Source organism: Liolophura sinensis, chromosome 7 (genome assembly GCF_032854445.1).
Source record: "Liolophura sinensis isolate JHLJ2023 chromosome 7, CUHK_Ljap_v2, whole genome shotgun sequence".
NCBI classification, from domain to species: Eukaryota; Metazoa; Mollusca; class Polyplacophora; order Chitonida; family Chitonidae; genus Liolophura; species Liolophura sinensis.
Window position 1 is genome coordinate 40,845,466 of NC_088301.1, and position 17,020 is coordinate 40,862,485.

At 37.3% G+C, this 17,020-nt stretch overlaps 1 protein-coding gene across 1 annotated transcript; it reads right to left on the reverse strand.

The window, feature by feature from the left end:
- Nucleotides 1-2,981: 2,981 nt before the first annotated feature.
- On the reverse strand, nucleotides 2,982-14,035 carry LOC135470218 (high mobility group protein DSP1-like). Its single transcript, XM_064749034.1, has 6 exons — nucleotides 13,932-14,035; nucleotides 8,143-8,291; nucleotides 7,820-7,930; nucleotides 7,114-7,249; nucleotides 6,473-6,579; nucleotides 2,982-6,225 (listed from the first exon to the last, which is right to left on the reverse strand). The coding sequence occupies exons 1-6, from the start codon at nucleotides 13,933-13,935 to the stop codon at nucleotides 6,112-6,114; spliced, it is 621 nt and encodes a 206-aa protein (XP_064605104.1). The 5' UTR covers nucleotides 13,936-14,035; the 3' UTR covers nucleotides 2,982-6,111.
- Nucleotides 14,036-17,020: the final 2,985 nt, after the last annotated feature.

A 17,020-nucleotide genomic window follows, 5' to 3' on the forward strand; every position in this document is an offset into this window, starting at 1 on the left:
TTAAGTGTGGATAACACTTTATAATGGTGGATAGGACATCATGATGGTGCAATGACCTGTGAACAAGTGCTAATGATGTAAAAGTCGATAGGCTAGGACAAAGGATCTGTGTAAGATCCGTGTTCTCTTACATATTGTGGAATGTGTCTGTTATCTGCGAGTGTGCATGTTTGTGTCTTGGTTTATACTTAAAGTATGTTGACTGAGGGACCAATAAAGTAACCTGTCAATTTAATAGTTCGATGCATAGTTTATACTATTCATTTCTCTGTTTTCGTAACATTGTACACTATACATGTATATGTAGTATCATGCAAGTATTTGCTACCATCTGCAGTATATGCTTGTATCAGTGCGCCATGAGCTTGGTGTCATTTGCAATTTTTAATTCCCTAATCACTGTAGTAAGTGAATTTATATTTAGCCGACGAACTGTTTTGTTTATTTCAAACATGGATCAGATGTACACAAGTACGAAAGTATTTGACAATTTTATTGCTTAAATGCATAATTTTAATAAAAAAAATATGTTGTAGCCTTCAACAGTGTTTGAATCATTTTATCAAGCTGAGATGAATGAGATCAAGCAGTACAGGCCATCCCTAAAAAACAAAGGTGGCACACTATCTACTCGAGACAAACACAGAGCCAGGCACTTTCCCTAGATTGCCAATATCTATAATGTATTTACTAGGTAAATAGGAACATATTTTCAGGTATATATTTAATTCAAATGAATTCTTGATATAAACTATTCTGCGCAGGTTTATTTTCTGAAACCTTAGATCAGGTTTGAAATAAGATGAATGCGTCATTTTTGCTCATTTAGCATAGGATTAAAGAAATTTTTTTCTTAAATTATGTCGTGTGGTCATACTAGCGCTCAAGACTATTACATGTATATAACCCAACCTTGATGTAGTTGTATATACACATACCTACACTGTAGGCTTCTGTGTATATGTAAGTACATGTAATGTCTTTTGTTCATCACAGCCACATCACCTCAAGCAGAGTTAAAAGGTTCATGAAATCGACATTGATAACTGGCTACATTTTGGTGCCTACCTATTTGTTCACCCGGTTCTATCCTAGCCAGAATTTTCAACTGTTTTGCCCACAAGATAACTCCTCAACTTCAATGCACTGCACTTCATATAAACTTGGTGGAAAATGATAACTATGGATACCTGAACAATGTTATTTTTCTTCATGCCAACGTTATATAATGCAGGAGGATATATCGATCAGCTCCACTTGTTTGTCTTGTCAATGCAACTCCTCCACTTTTCAACGCTTTTTAATTGCTTTCAGCAAAATACTTCAGTTTTGACTGAAATCATCGAAATGAGAGCTTTTTAATTGAAATCCACAATATGTAGATCTGCATGGGCTAATTTACTGGTGTAGGCTGGGGAAATTCAGTCTTCTGATGGGTCTAATTTTGTTTCGTCACTTGCTCTTTTTGATACCAGTTGAGCGGTCTTTGATTAGAGGTTAAACCCATTGATCCACAAACCTTCGTTGGTGAGGGTTTGTGTGCATTAAATCACCTATGATTTCATGGAGTTTTCCATCAACTAGTCCTTATGTACAGCAGTTTGTAAAGCAGGGTGAATAGTTGGTTGAAAATTCCTTAAAATTATACTTGGTTTACTCATCCGACTTGTATTACGCCAGGCTAAAGAGTTTTCAGTTGTATGATGGCAGCCAGCTTTAAGGGTGGTGGAAATCGTAGACCATAGATCTCAGGAGAATTATTAGCGAACTCACCAACATAAATCACACGTTAAATTGGTGACAGGAAGGTGATGTTCACCAAGCTGTATGCAGGACCAGACAAGAAAGCAGTGCAGACCACTTGTTGACACCATAACCCCGAGAGCAATGAAGCTGGGGAAATCTGTAAAATTCCATGTCCAAGAATGGGATTGAACCCACATCAGGATTAACAAGCACCACGACTACTCATCCATAGCCCTCTCTCGAGTCTGTCATAGTTGGCACAACACAATTACTGCAGGTAATTGGACTTTAACCCCCCCCCAGAAGCTTGTAAAATTTCAAGCTGTGTCAACTTAATTTAGCCTACATCAGCCTGCATGACCACCACCATCATTCTAACATTCGCCATTCATACAATTCATTATGTGGCGAGTCCAATGCAACTTCCAGCCTAACATCACCTGAGACTTGCATTTTATGCACTACATTGTGCTTCCTTTACTATTCAAAGCAGAAGAACAGACAATGCCGACAGTCGGTCTTGTCGAATTAAACCTTTTTAAGTAAAGCAGTTCTTCAAATACACATGAATGACCATCACAAGGGGCAGAACTTCATAAGTTTTAAGCCCTGTGATCTTTGCAAGCCTTGCACTCTTTCTGAAGGCAAACTGTCAAGAAATTTGATACTTAACTGAAGCAGTTCTTTAGATAATCATTTCCTATCAACACCACCTCAGCATTATACGATTCTCTATTACTGATCGGCACATTAAGGCGAGACTCCTTAAACATAAATATGTTTATGTTCAACCTTATTAATTAACAAGTTTTAACCTTGTATGGTTGAAGTTCGGATGACTTGGAAGAGCGTACAAAACGGACTATTAAGGCTATGTTCAGTTGATTTTGTGTTTGTCATTCGCCCTCACAGGAGAAATTATAACAGCTATTTATATTTTTTTGTCTGTAGGATTTCATTTTCTTTCTATCCTTCACCATTGCATGTTTTGTCACTAGTACATGCAGAATTACGATTCCTTTCAACAATGCCAGTACAACAAAATGCGTGCTAATGCTTTTGTGTTGTTGGGCGCACAGGTTTGTACAATTCCTTGAGACAAACACACAATCAACTCACTAAGGCCTAATGTCTTATTTTACATTGTGGAATAACTGCAATCAATTGTAACTTTTTGCATCTAATGCCACTATATTGATTCTCCTGTTAAACATGATATGAAGAGAAAAATCTGCTGGTATTAATACCTTTTTTTTATTGTATAATGTTAAAGATTGGAAGTACTTCAAGTCAAAAACAATAAATGCCAACAAAAAGACAAAAAAGACATACATAAACAAATACATTTGGACAAACTTCATATCAGGTAATGGACTGCGTAAAATTGCTGATGAAAAGAGAAGTCTTCTCAATGATTTGTACATACAAGTACAACTGTTTGTTGTATAAAGCTACAGGTTGGTCTGTAAGTGACATTTTACAACTTAGTTGTACACAAGGACTCCAGACATTCACCCTTTTAGTTTTAGCCCTTGAGAATGATAGTCTGGCATTGACAAAGAAGCCATATACATGCATAGTCTCCTTCGGATCAGGCTGTATCCTACACACTCAGACCTGCTTTGTACATTGGTGATCTGGACCACAACCACCTAACAACTACCTGAATACTAGATGCATCATAGCAAGTAAGTAGTTCTTAGTAAGAAATCTGGGGTTTGCAGTCCATCAAGGTGCAAAAACAAAACACATGCACTCTGGGCAAACACCTCACACCATTACAGGGCCATTTTCTGCTGTAAAATATGCTAGTTCCTCTGTCTGGGATGGTGGTGATCAGATAAAATAATGGATACAAGAGAGAGCAGCAAATCTGAGTGCGATGGAGCAATTAGCACGGGTTGTCTGCAAGACGCGTAATTTGGACTGTTCTCACCTGTCCACAGTCTTACACACTCAAGTCACGTGTGCATTCCAGCACTGTGCCCGAGAGGTGTTGCTGGACTGGTGGTTACCAGCTTGGATTGGGGAACACAACACTACTGCTTTCTCTCTCAGCATCCAAAAGATGTAAAGCACTATTCAGCAGGAATTAAAGATCAGATTTATAGGTGATCTTGTGCGTGAGGAAGGCCAGGCTTAAGGTGTACTTTGCAGAAATACATACTATTGTACTCGTAGGTTGATCTCTTAGACTCTAGAGAATTTTCCCAACATTGTTCATGATGTTAATTTGATCAATAAACACTGGCTTCAAACAAAATAGATATGATGTTCTTGGTCAATAAACTAACAAAATCGATTAAACTGTCTGGCAGGACACTCTTTGGAATCGGAGGTATAAAAACATTATGCTACACGACTACTGGCTAATGATGGACACATGGCACATAACAGCAGTGGTTTGTCTTGACTGCTAAAAACCTTGACAAAATGGAAAATGACAAAAGCATGAGGTGATTGGTGGGAAATCTTTGAGTTACATGTATATGAAGCCTTTAAGCGAATGTCTTAAAAAAAATGATAATAATAAAAAAAAGCAACAAATGACACACATAAGACTAAAAAACAAAAACCATTAACTTAGATGCTGCCAGAAGAATTTTAAAACCAAGTTAAAATTTGAAGTTACTAGAACAGGTAAATATTTCTTTCTGGAAACAATCCGCCACTGTTAACATGTTGAAAATAATTACGATTGAATTACAACTGCTTAGTCTCAAGACTGTAACCAGAAGTATACAATGAAACTGAAGACAAAGGTAACTTTGGTACTGACCTTCCAATTAAATGTGTGCTTATTATATCACTTGTCTGAAATTGCACGAAGAGCTTTCTAAAAACAAGTATATTTCTTCTTGAAACAGAAGAAGTTCAGAGGCACATAAAAAGCAGAAAATATTTTTAAAAATTTTGGGAAAAAAAAAACGATAAAATGTTGAGTAAGGAAAATGTACAATTGATATTAAAACACTGCCTTTAAATGGCAGTGATAGACAGATCCTAACAGTTGTCACAAACCATGATGATGTAACAAAGATGGGCTTCACAGAAAAATAAGCAGCCATGAATCAAAGTGTGATAAATTTTGCAAACGATCAAATATATTCAGATGAAAAGCACAAGTAACAGTAAGGTGAACACAATAAATGATACAGATGAAGCTATGGAGGGTTATGTACGAATACTAGTAATGATATGAAACAAACTTATGTCTTTGACTACATATTCATTCTAAGTAAAATATTAAAAACCTAATAAAAAAAATTAGTCATTAATAACTCTACACACATACATACATACATGCAGGGAAACATCATTTTCCACTTGAAAACTGCTGATCGTGAAGTACCATGTACATAAATGGGGGAATTATTTTAGCTGGAGGAAAATGGGCCAATTACTATGTTTCGCCTAAAAATACAAGCCAAGTCTACACTGCTAACATTTCATATACACTGAAAATCCTCCTGTGAACATTAACTATAGAATGTCAATTCCTCTACTGTGTTTTATTTACAGTACACCAAGTTCAAGGAGATTTTGTTTTGAAGTAAATACCAACAAACCTTGCCTCATTACAAATGGAGTGAAATGGTCTGGTCAGACTTGGCATTCTGCATTGACTGTTCAGCACTGGTCATTTTTCTAATGGATATTACTGTTCTCTTCCAAAGATCTTTACTACCACAACACTAGTCTTCAGACGGACTTAAATAAAAAAGAATCAATAATCATAATAAAAAAATTCATCAAATATCTTTCTGTCACTCTTCCCTTTGGTTTACTAGACGAAAAAATCCCAGCTAACATCTAGAACATTTGAATACATCAAAACTAACCTAATGAAAATTGCATCCTCATGTCAGATGAATTGACACTGTTCACAGAATCAGGTCATTCTTTCCATGCTTCAGAAGATGGTATTACCAATTGGCACAGACGGGCCATACATCAAGTTATCACCCTTAGAAAGAAAAATAGCCTTATGGCACAATGCCCCTGAGGTACCTTTGACAACTCAATGTTGAGATGCGAGATTCCAAGACAAGTTTTCCGCTGACATTTTAACCTGAACCCATAACATCTGAGGTTTACATGGACAAGGTTAATAGTTATTGAAGCCTTGTACGACATGGTATAAACATGATGCCAACCTATCATCTCACAAAAGACATTTGGCACGGTCATGCATTTTCATTAGGTCATTTCCAGGTGACAAATTGTACAGGCCATTCGGCGAAGCGCTCTTGCAGTATTTAAATTATAAGTGAACCACCCAATGGCAGCAGTCTACACTGACAGACAAGTTTCAACTGTCCAATCAGACATGTCTACGGTAAAATGTTGCCCAATCAGAGCTATCTATTCATCATCTTCCTCTTCATCATCATCATCATCATCCTCTTCCTCCTCTTCTTCTGCCTGGCCATTCTTTTCGGCCGCCGCCTTCATCTTGCTCACAGCTGCCGCTCCGCCCTTTTGGTTTAAAAAGGAACAACTTATTATTTCATCTATTAGTCTAACATACATACACATCCTAAATCGGTTGTTATCAAGCAAGGAAGAACATCTGCAAAAAACATCTAGCTTTTTACTTTCTTAACAGAACACCTCGGGGAATTAAATAGTTTTCACCACACTTGTATGGTTGGTACGGACACCAACAAAGAGTGTACGAATGAACCGAGATAATGTTAATTTAAATTCTGACAGAATCACAGACCTTGCGAAACTCCACCATTTCCCTCTCATAGCGCTTCTGATCTTCCTGGGACTTCTTCTCATACTTTTTCTTGTCATCTTCTGACATTCCTCTCCACACCTCACCCGCTGTACCAAAACAAAATAGAAGCTTTTCATGAGGTTTTTCTGTGCACACCCATGACAATATTTGGTTACCACCTGTGCATACCACAAAGACATTTCAACATCAAACATCTCGCAAGCCAATGTCATACAATGAAAGACTTAAAGCATAGAGATTAAAACCAGAGCAGCAACAACCAGTGTGCAAATGGTCACACACAACACACAATCTGGTGTCACTCGGTGAAGGATGCTAACAAACACATTTTTCCATTATCATTCACACCAATGATACTACTCCTACATTCGCACTATCTGCAAACTAACTGGTTCACAGACAACCTAAGGCAATGAAAACGGCCAGACAAGTTAACCGACCAATCACTGCACAAGAGTGTTCAAATTTCTAGGACATTCTGATGTATGCAGATGGCCATAAAACATGAAGATTGCTAACACACAGTAACAGTTAAGAATTACTTAGTGATCTTCATACCAATACTTCCAACAGCCATACTATGTAGAATTCTTTCAAAGACTAGTTTTTCCTCAACTTACCCTTCCTCAAGATTTCCTTGTGGTCTATGTTTTTGCCCTTCATCATGACTCTGAAGTCATCCAAGAAAAAGAAGTACCCAGATTTGGCCCTCTTTGGTTTACCAGGCTCACATTTCTTTCCTTTATACTGAGCCATCTGTAAGTTTACAGCAGAATTAGAGCAATTTCCCAAAATGTTCGCCCTCGACAACAACATTTATGTACAAAATATGATGTACAGAACAAACAATTGACAAATTGCTTCCATTCAAAAACAAACACTTTTTGTTTCTTTTACACCCTACAGTTAGGCAAACAGAAAAATTTTCTATCCAAACCAAAACAAAAATCAAATTTCTTCACATCAATGTTTAAGCTGTTTAAGGTCGGATTATCAATGAATTGACAACTACACCATGTTATGCTCCCACTGTTCCACAGTGGCTACCGAAAAAGGGAAACTCAGAGACATCCTACACAAAAAGGGTCCAAAGAACACATTTTCTTCTGTGATACTGCAGTTCTAATATGTATTACCTTGGTGTTCAATCAATAAGAAAGAGTTGGTTGGTTGGAAGTTCCCCATTATTAATAGGTCTCGAATATGCAATGAGAACATACAATACAGTTCCAGGTTTTCAGTCTTATTTCAACCACTGACTGTGTGCCATGGATGGCAATACCCTTCTTGCCTTGTTAAGTTATATTCATGTAATGGACGTATTACCTCTGCATCATATCTTGCCCGATCTTTGGCAGCTTGTTCTTCATAGCGACGGCGATCATTGTCCGCCAAAGAACGCCACTCCTCTGAGCATTCCTTAGTAAACTCTGCAATCTACACCACAAATATAATCAGGAGTTAACACTGGTCACACTGGTTTGCTTAAATGACAATTGGCACAATTTATGAGCCCCCCTGGGGAACTCAATAAATAAATAAATAAATATGGAGATGAACGATTACTTTTGTAGCAAGGGTTAGTTAAGTAATTATTGATCTGGCATAGACTTTAAGAGAAGACAACCACACAGAAGCAGTGAACTCACTCGTGAGATATTTCGCCCGGCAAGTTTCGCCTTGCATCTGCAGTCAGCCAAAAACAAGAAGTAAGCAGTCAATGCTCGCTTTGGTTTGTTGACATCCTTGGGCTTGCGACGTCTGCGCTTCACCTGTCCATCATCATTCTTTGTGCGACCTACCAAGTTAAAAAGAAAACAGATGAACAAAATGTTTCAACATATTCCATTGTAGATGTAATGTATATGTGCCCTTGCGCTAATGAATTTCCTTCAACAGGTTACATTTCCTCTCTCTACACTTCCAGTTATATTCATAAATGGTGATTTTGGGCAAGCACAGGTAGTTCAGACCAACTCATAAGTGAACTTAAATTATCTCTTGCTGTCTACAGCAGGTTATAAACGCATTTAGCGACAAGAAATTTGGCTTGCATCCTACATATTCAACATCTAATTTACGAATTAACACTGCTCTTGGATTGCAATTTCCAGCGGTTTTTTCCAGTTAATGTTACTTTTTATGAGGTTTCGGCCTTTTCGATCAAATAATTGCCGAAGTTTTACAGTATGTACGGGTATTAAACTGCCTTATGCCTGGTACCAGCAATTGAAAACCATGTGAAACGCTGTAAGACTACATAGTATTAAATCTACTATCTTATCCCCCCAGAGAATGGAGGTATTTGATTGGTTCTTAATGCAATACGCTTCATTTTTTACTTACAGTGGCAGTCAGTTTTATTTATTTATTTATTTGATTGGTGTTTTACGCCATATTCAAGAATATTTCACTTATACGATGGCGGCCAGCATTATGGTGGGAGGAAACTGGGCAAAGCCCCGAGGGAAAACCACGACCATCTACAGGTTGCTGCCAGACATTCCCACTTACGGCCAGAAAGGAAGCCAGCATGAACTGGACTTAAACTCACAGTGACTGCATTGGTGAGACAGTCGGTTTTAGGAGTTGAGGTAACCGGAACCCCTAAGGTAAACTTCCGACCTTTCACAAGTTACTGACAAGCTTTCACACATTATTTATTGCTACAGATGATGATCACTACACTCACGACTATCATTTCAAAGTAATAAATATACATCATTCACATCACATTTTCTTGGATAATAACCAATTACAATTTGGGTACTGAACTGTGCGGGCAAATGATGTGTTAGTTGTTAGATTCAGTAACATACTTACTGTAAATCTTCCAACCTTTTCAACCATTGTAGCACTTATTTGAGTGGAATTTATGTGTACAATTATTAAGAAAATGATGCTAAAAAGAGATTCATTAGAATCACTAAAAATGACATGGTCCATGACACTCTGCACATTTTTCTCTACACCCCATACTTCTCTCAGAATATTTCAAAAATATTGGTTGCAGAGACGGTTGAAAAGGTTGAAGAATTAGGGTAGTTCCTTTCAGTAGAGTAGAACCTTGCAGAACAGATTCAAAATTATATTTTTTAAGTGCAAAAAAATCTCCACATTTGTTAATAGTAATAATACTTGCCAAGAACAGTTTAAACTTGTACTAAACTAGTGTACGGTCCTTCTTAACACCTCTAAAGGGATTTTCTCATTTCCTTCAGACAATCAGAAAGCACACATACATTTCTGAATATTTCAGGTTACATAAGGACTCATTACTAGTCACAGGTCAATGAAATTTAAGGATGGCTCAACCACACAACATCTGGTATAAAATCCACATCATCAACCAGTCTCACAAGGAGAAGTGACACATATACACCAAGGACAAAAGTTTTAGGCTTGTATTACAAATCCAAGAATTTATTGAACACCAAGACAAGTCATTCTGAACACATACCAGTCCATTAAGAAGTTCTGATATGTTAAATTCATAATTTATTATCCTTTTTCCAATGTACAATATTTATTAGAGCAAATTTGCATTCCTATAGCCCTTCTTCATTCAAACAGAATGCAAATATATTAGTAACAAATAAAAGCACACACTGCTCTCCAATCTGTTTTTTCTCCATGCATTGGCCAGTCATGTCAAGTGATGTTGAAAGAATGCCTGTTCCAGACAGTTTTTGGCAGAATCCATGATATGTCTGCTACGCCCCTGATGTCTTTGGTCATCTCCATCTAAAGCCAAAACTGCGAAACAAACCAAGATCAATTAAGTTGATTTATCAACAAAAAACCCCACAAATATCAGTTATGCACCAGATGGATTCTGGATGAGAATACTTTATTTGGCAGTAAATCTATTTGTACTCAATGAAAATGTTTTAAAGAAAACACTTAGTAGAAACAAAAGTAATCCATGTATATGTAGTAATAACGCCATTCACTGACAGCATGCCCATAGCAAAGCCAGAGTGCTGCCATAACACAAACAAATCGTGAATACAGAAGACTGAAAAGCATATTTGTTCTCAGAAGTGTTATTGGTAAATTTTATTTACTTATAACACTGTTGTGTTGTTAGTCCAAGCATAAATTCTGTTTCATATCACCGAATGCACAAATTTTCTGGCAAATATAATATCGCTCTAAATGGCACATCCACCTACAATGATATTATCTGTGCTTGAAAATCTGCAACACAGCTTTATGAAACAGGTGCTGGCTGTTATTGTTTACTTCAAAACATTAGATTTTTTTTTTCTTTTTTTTTTTTTTGTATATCTTTGCCCCAGTGTCACCCTTTACAAAGACCATGCTGTCAGTGACTGACTGGCTAAATGGCAGAATTTTAGTGGCTATTCAAAAGACAAAATGCAACTCACCCAGCCATATATGTATAGCCACTTGGAAAATGACCCGGTTTACAGATGTCCTTTAAAAATTCTGGATCTAACGCTGTGAATGTGTCATGCAGTTAACTGGACTTTCCACCACAGCAGACAACGGTGTTAAATCCTGTATAAAACTCAACGTTTTACACTTCCACTGCTCATAACAATAGGCAAATATGCCAGGACACAGCTTAATCATAAACTGATCTCCCTGCATATTGTTAATGAACAGGATATACTTATATAGATGACCTGGACAAAGTGTGCCTCCTTGGATCCTCACAACTGCTCATACTGATATACACATGGTAATGCCTTTGCCTTAGCTACATCTCTAGTGTATTTGAGTGAGCGAGTGCTTGAGGTTTAATGTGGTACTTATCGATTTTTCAGTCATATGACAAAGGAGTCCTTGTAGTACATGTAATGTGCTTCCTTGTTTCAAGATGGATTTCCACCGCTCTTTCATCTTGTGCTGCTTCACTAAGACGACTTACCGAAGGCAAGCAAGCCACCCCACCTGAGCCATTAAACTGTTACGGGTCAATCAGTTGTTGCACATCCCCTTCATGTGAGTGAGCGAATGCTTGAGGTTTAACGTAGAGCTCAACAATTTTTCGGTCATATGACGACGAAGGAATCCTTACAGTGTATGTAATGCACCTCCTTGTGGCAGTACAGATTTCCACCTCTCTTTTATCTAGTGCTGCTTCACTGAGACGACTTACCAAAGGCAAGTAAGCCGCCGCCCGAGCCATTATACTGATACGGGTCAACCAGTAGTTGCACTATACCCTTCCTGCTGAACACCAGGCGAGTAAGTTACAACTTCCTCTTTTTTAAGGTCTTAGGTCTGACTCGACCCAGGATTTATCCTGCATCTACCGCTCCCGAAGCGGACGCTCTACCAACTATGCCATTTGGGTCGGTAGGAAGTAGAGTATTTGAAGAATCTTGCGGAGTTTTCCGCTGATTAGACCCTATACTACTGGAAGACAGTTACTTTAAATGTGATTGTTTTGACACATACATGTACCATCTATCCCAGATGCATTTTTCAAAAGAAAACTCAACATTGATAACGTGCCCTGACTCATGGTATTTCAAACTAGAATGGGGAAAAATATACAATGGGCAATTTATATATCTAGACATCGGGACCCTGAAGCTAAAAGAAATATTTAAATAAATTTTTCACCAGGTGGTGTTATGTTTGTTGCTCATTTTGAACAATGTCAGTGAGTTATACATCATAGCATTCAAGGTAGCAAGACAATAAAATATTTGCTGGAGTGCGGTAAGTTGAACAGAGAATCAATAAAATTGCTCATTTAAACCTTAATCCGAAAACTTTTTAAATAATCATCATAGGTAAAAGAAAAAAAATTTCAACAAAATCCAACTCACTGCACACATAACTTGATATACTTGTTAACTGGGCAAATGAACTTGGTGCATGAAGTGTTTTTATTCAATTCAATGCGTTGTTTCTGTGGTAATTCAATGTAATACTTTGGTGACTATTTATCCATTATCATATTTGGAAACTCCTTTGGTGTGTTTGTCTTATTGTAAAATTCAACAACAGATTCGCTGCACTTTTTCACTGGTCTAGCATGTAGATATGGATCAAGTGTAATATTAGCAAAATGGCAACCTTCCAATATAGAAGACAGAATAATAAAGACAGATATCACGTGAAAATAAGTAACCTATACTCTCTACAATGCTGGTACATTATTTGTATATTATTATCTATAAACCTTTTCTATTAAAATTATACTTAATGTGATTCAGTGATTTTGCAGGCAGCACTGTATTTACACGGGTCATTAACTCTCTATATACACAGTTAAGTCAACTAGAGTTTTGGAGTTGCTATCAAAGGTTCATTTGTAAATCACTTAATTTATAAAATTCAGTACTTGTGTGGTCATTTTTCTTCATAGACATTGTTATATTTTCGGACAATTTCTGAGATTTCTAATTTTCTAAGAAATGTACTTCAGTGATTTACATGCTTTTTAGGTTTTAACTCTAGAACAACTGGTTCGTAATGTATTCACTTTTAAATATCCCACCACCCAATAAAAAAATCCTTTGTTCTAATATTTGTAAGACAAACATTAAAAATCAACTTTTTCTGCACACTGGAATGGAGGTAGGACAGAGACGTGTATATTATACTATTATTAGAATGAACATGATTTATTTCTGTCATCGAAGCTTTAAAAGAACAAGTACCCCAAACCATTTAGGTTTACATGTATGTTTGAAGTTGATGATGTGCAGATCTTTCTTTTCCGTTTCTTTTATTTAGACTTTAAATGTCTTTATTGGAAAAACTATATAAAACGAGTGATCAATCCCACATGTTAAAAGTTATCCTAAAATTTCTGTGCTTTTCGTCGGGATGAACAACCTCAAAACGCAACATATCCCACCACAGCCATGACCCAATAAAGCTTCGTCCGGGTCAAACAACATGGCGGGAGATACAACTACTCGGGCCCGTAAATTCGACTTTAACACTCAAATTATTAACAACAACTGCCCGGTAGATCAACACGACGAAAGATAGATGACTTCAAATAATGTTTAACTTGCTGTGGTCAGATATCAGACGGCGGTTTGCGCGAACTCGCCCCAACTTTCTCGGGACCAAAAGGTCGAGTTGGCCGCCATTATTACTCCACAAAGAAGAAAGCTTCCTTTACAAGTATATTATAGATAAATATACTAAATAACGTTGGGTTTCCAACACATGGTAGGGTAAAGGTTGAAATAAATTAGCATTTTCTGATCACGCAGAAAGAATGGATTTCTCAACTATCGGGAACAAGCTTGCGGAAACACAGAATCCACCAAAAAAGACAAAATGGCCGTTCAAAAGCATCTTTTTCCCAAAATCTTTTGCCATCCCCCTGGAAAATTTTTCAGCCCCAATGGCGCTGTCTATTTCTCTTATAAAATGAACAACCATACCAAAGTAGGACTTTCAAACTTATCTTAGGGCTCGTTTCATTACAGTAACTCACCCATATTCGAAGATTTTCGCAATATTCGACCCAGAAATGCGGAAAGAAGCTTCTGTTCTTGGTGTATGATAATTTTAAACGGGGCAAACAAAGCCTCCCTGAAGTTCCCGCCAAGTCAAGGGAGACAATTTGTACTGATAATCGTTACGTCTCCGCTGATCAGAATGAGCGTCGGAGGCTGGATCTCATACACGCCAAACATAGTACAATCAGTAATCTTTGATCTTTGTCACAAATGACTACAGCATACAAAAAGAAAAAGATAAGCTAAATCCAATAGATTATTACCGTGGAAGTATATTTACTCATATACTTACATGAATCATACAGTGAAAATACGGAGAAAAAAAATAATAATACATGTAAATAAAAAATTATTTCAACTAAAAAAGGCCGTTCTATAAGTACTAGGGCTGTCATTAGACTGAGGCTATTTTGCTCTATATAGCTTTACCCTCCTTGCTGTTAGTAGTAATTTGTATCCGTAGACCTACGTTTATCTAGGAAAATTTGAGATATCAATGCCCATATCCAAACAACCTGTATATAGTCAATATTGAGCACGATCGAGCATGTCGGCAAACTACAGCAGGACCCTTTCAAAATTCAAGTAATGTACATGCATAGACTTAAATTACCTTCGCCTACATGGTGACTTCAGCCGTGGTTTGCTTGTAAAACTGGTGTTAAGCAGAAAGAAAATAACTTCTGCTTCTTTTTTTTTTTTCTTTTCTTTTTTTAAAATTTATTCAAATTATTATGGAAACCTTAAATTTATCTATATACATTATATCCTATACTTTACGTTAATAACAATGTCATCATGCATTGCTACATCTGCTGAACAACTTCAATTATCTAAACAGGCGTGCATGAAAATCAGATCAATATTTATTGTTCTAAAAGGACGTTTTTGTGTCGTATATGAACAGGACACCGCACAAGCTATGGAAGTCTTGCGTTCTTTGTTTATAATGCAAAGGTATTTAAATTGACAGCTATAAATATATAATTATTTGACCAAACTAAATACAGCAAATTCCAGCAAACAGATTTTGTATAAACGTCTGCACTCCTCAGTTGCCCTGGGTTGAACATGAATATGTGCAGATGGCGATCACATATCCATACTAAGGGCCGTAGGCTGCCCCCCCCCCCCCCCCCCCCCCAACCCCCGCGGGGCAAAAATGTTTTGCTCAAGTCGACGAAAAAAACATTTTAGCCTATATTTCTTACCTAGCTATCATTCCACAGATATCTGCTTTAGCCTACTATATTTACTAAATGGTATATAGGCCTATTTAGACATGTTCTGTTAGGTGAACCATTCCATATTTTTGCCGGTGGAAGACAGCGTGTTTTACAGAATTACGTCTCTTGAAATGTTCCGTGCGGGCAGCAATCGCTGTTTCCGTCTGGTGGACAAGACAGATGCCACAGTTTTACTTGTACTGTTTGTAACTCTGGAACCCATGACAATAAATACTAGATATTCAGGGACAGCCTGTTTTCAACCCCGCTTAAGCTGAACTTTAGTTGTTTTGTTTTTTTGTTGTTGTTGTTTTTTATGTGAAAATGAATGTGTAGACATTGGCCAAATCTGCATTCGAAACACTTCGAAATCACAGACTCTCTCTCCGGCAATCTAATATCACGGAGCTTCCGGGGCCTAGGCGGCCCCTGGACCCTCGCCTAATAGACTGTGATAGTCGCTCCGCTCTTGTCATGTTCGTGCGGCCTTGGTGACATTAATAAGCTAGCGATCGAGGATGAATATAACAAATTAACAAATATTTGGTTATAAATAAACAATGATTGTACAGCCACTGAGTTCACAGCACGAATTCATAAGATCGGAGTTCTGTACCTTCAGTGGGGAGTCGGGGAACGGTGGTTGATCACTGCATGTCAATATTGAAACCACTATAGACCTCGAAAAGACTTACATTGAAAGCGTTTGATGGAATAACCTTGACACACTCGTTTTTGCGGTAATAACTTCTGACGTGGAATAAAATCGTCACATAACACACAGTCAGGATCTAAGAGATCCTACACACCATATACGAATGAACCCTTCGTTGTATTGCTGCTCAAGTGTGTAAGGATAACTTACAACATTACTATCCTTTTACAAATACAGGTCCAGATATAAAGATGTACCATCTAGAGAATCTGTGGTTTCTTTTAAAGTAAAAGAAAGCTGAAATGTGAAGTAAGGTTCATCATACAGGCAACTGAAATCTATGCTTAAAAATACATACAGGAAATTGAATAGTGAAGGTTGAATATCCTATTTTTTTGAGGAAGAAGTGAAAATGATAACCCACGAGAGGCGAAGCGTCCTTTTTGTACTTCAGAAAGTGCTTCTTTAAATACTTTTAAACTTAAAGTCGTATTCATACAAGAATAGGTATAGGTCAGCCAATAAACTTCAATTCAGTATAAGGCGCTATATTCTTATCAGGGAGATGAAACGCCTTTAGCCGTCGATGATGTAGAGATGTTGGCCATAAACGCCAAGCATATTAAGAATATGCTTCAAACAGATTGTCTCATTACAACATGTATCATTGGTAGAGATCAAGTACATGGTGACGTTAAATAACGATATTATAGTCCTAAGAAAAGGCTGTTGGTCATCATTGATTGCACTTATGCAAAGGACAACAGGGTGTTCACGAGGATTATGTTTTGAAATTGTGAATAACTCTTTCCTTATGTATAAAACTGTGTCGTTACAGAGATACGCCACGGTGGTAAATGGACATGGCGTAGTGCTGCGACAGCTTTGTAAAACGGGACCCAGGATTGTCTAGGAATGTGAGTCACGTTTTCAACATAGGTTGTTTAGAGGTATTGCATGGCTAGATAGAGTGAAGAAACTAAAAGTATAGAGTATAATTCAGCTGCTCCACAAGGTGGATGTATGGACGCTAATTTTGTAACACCATGCAGAATCAGTTTGACTGTTATTTGACGCCATTTTCAAAAATGTTTCACGTATTTTTACCGAATGTATTTTATTTGATTCGTGTTTTTACCCCGTACTCAAGAATATTTCTCCCAAACGACGGCGGCCAGCATTG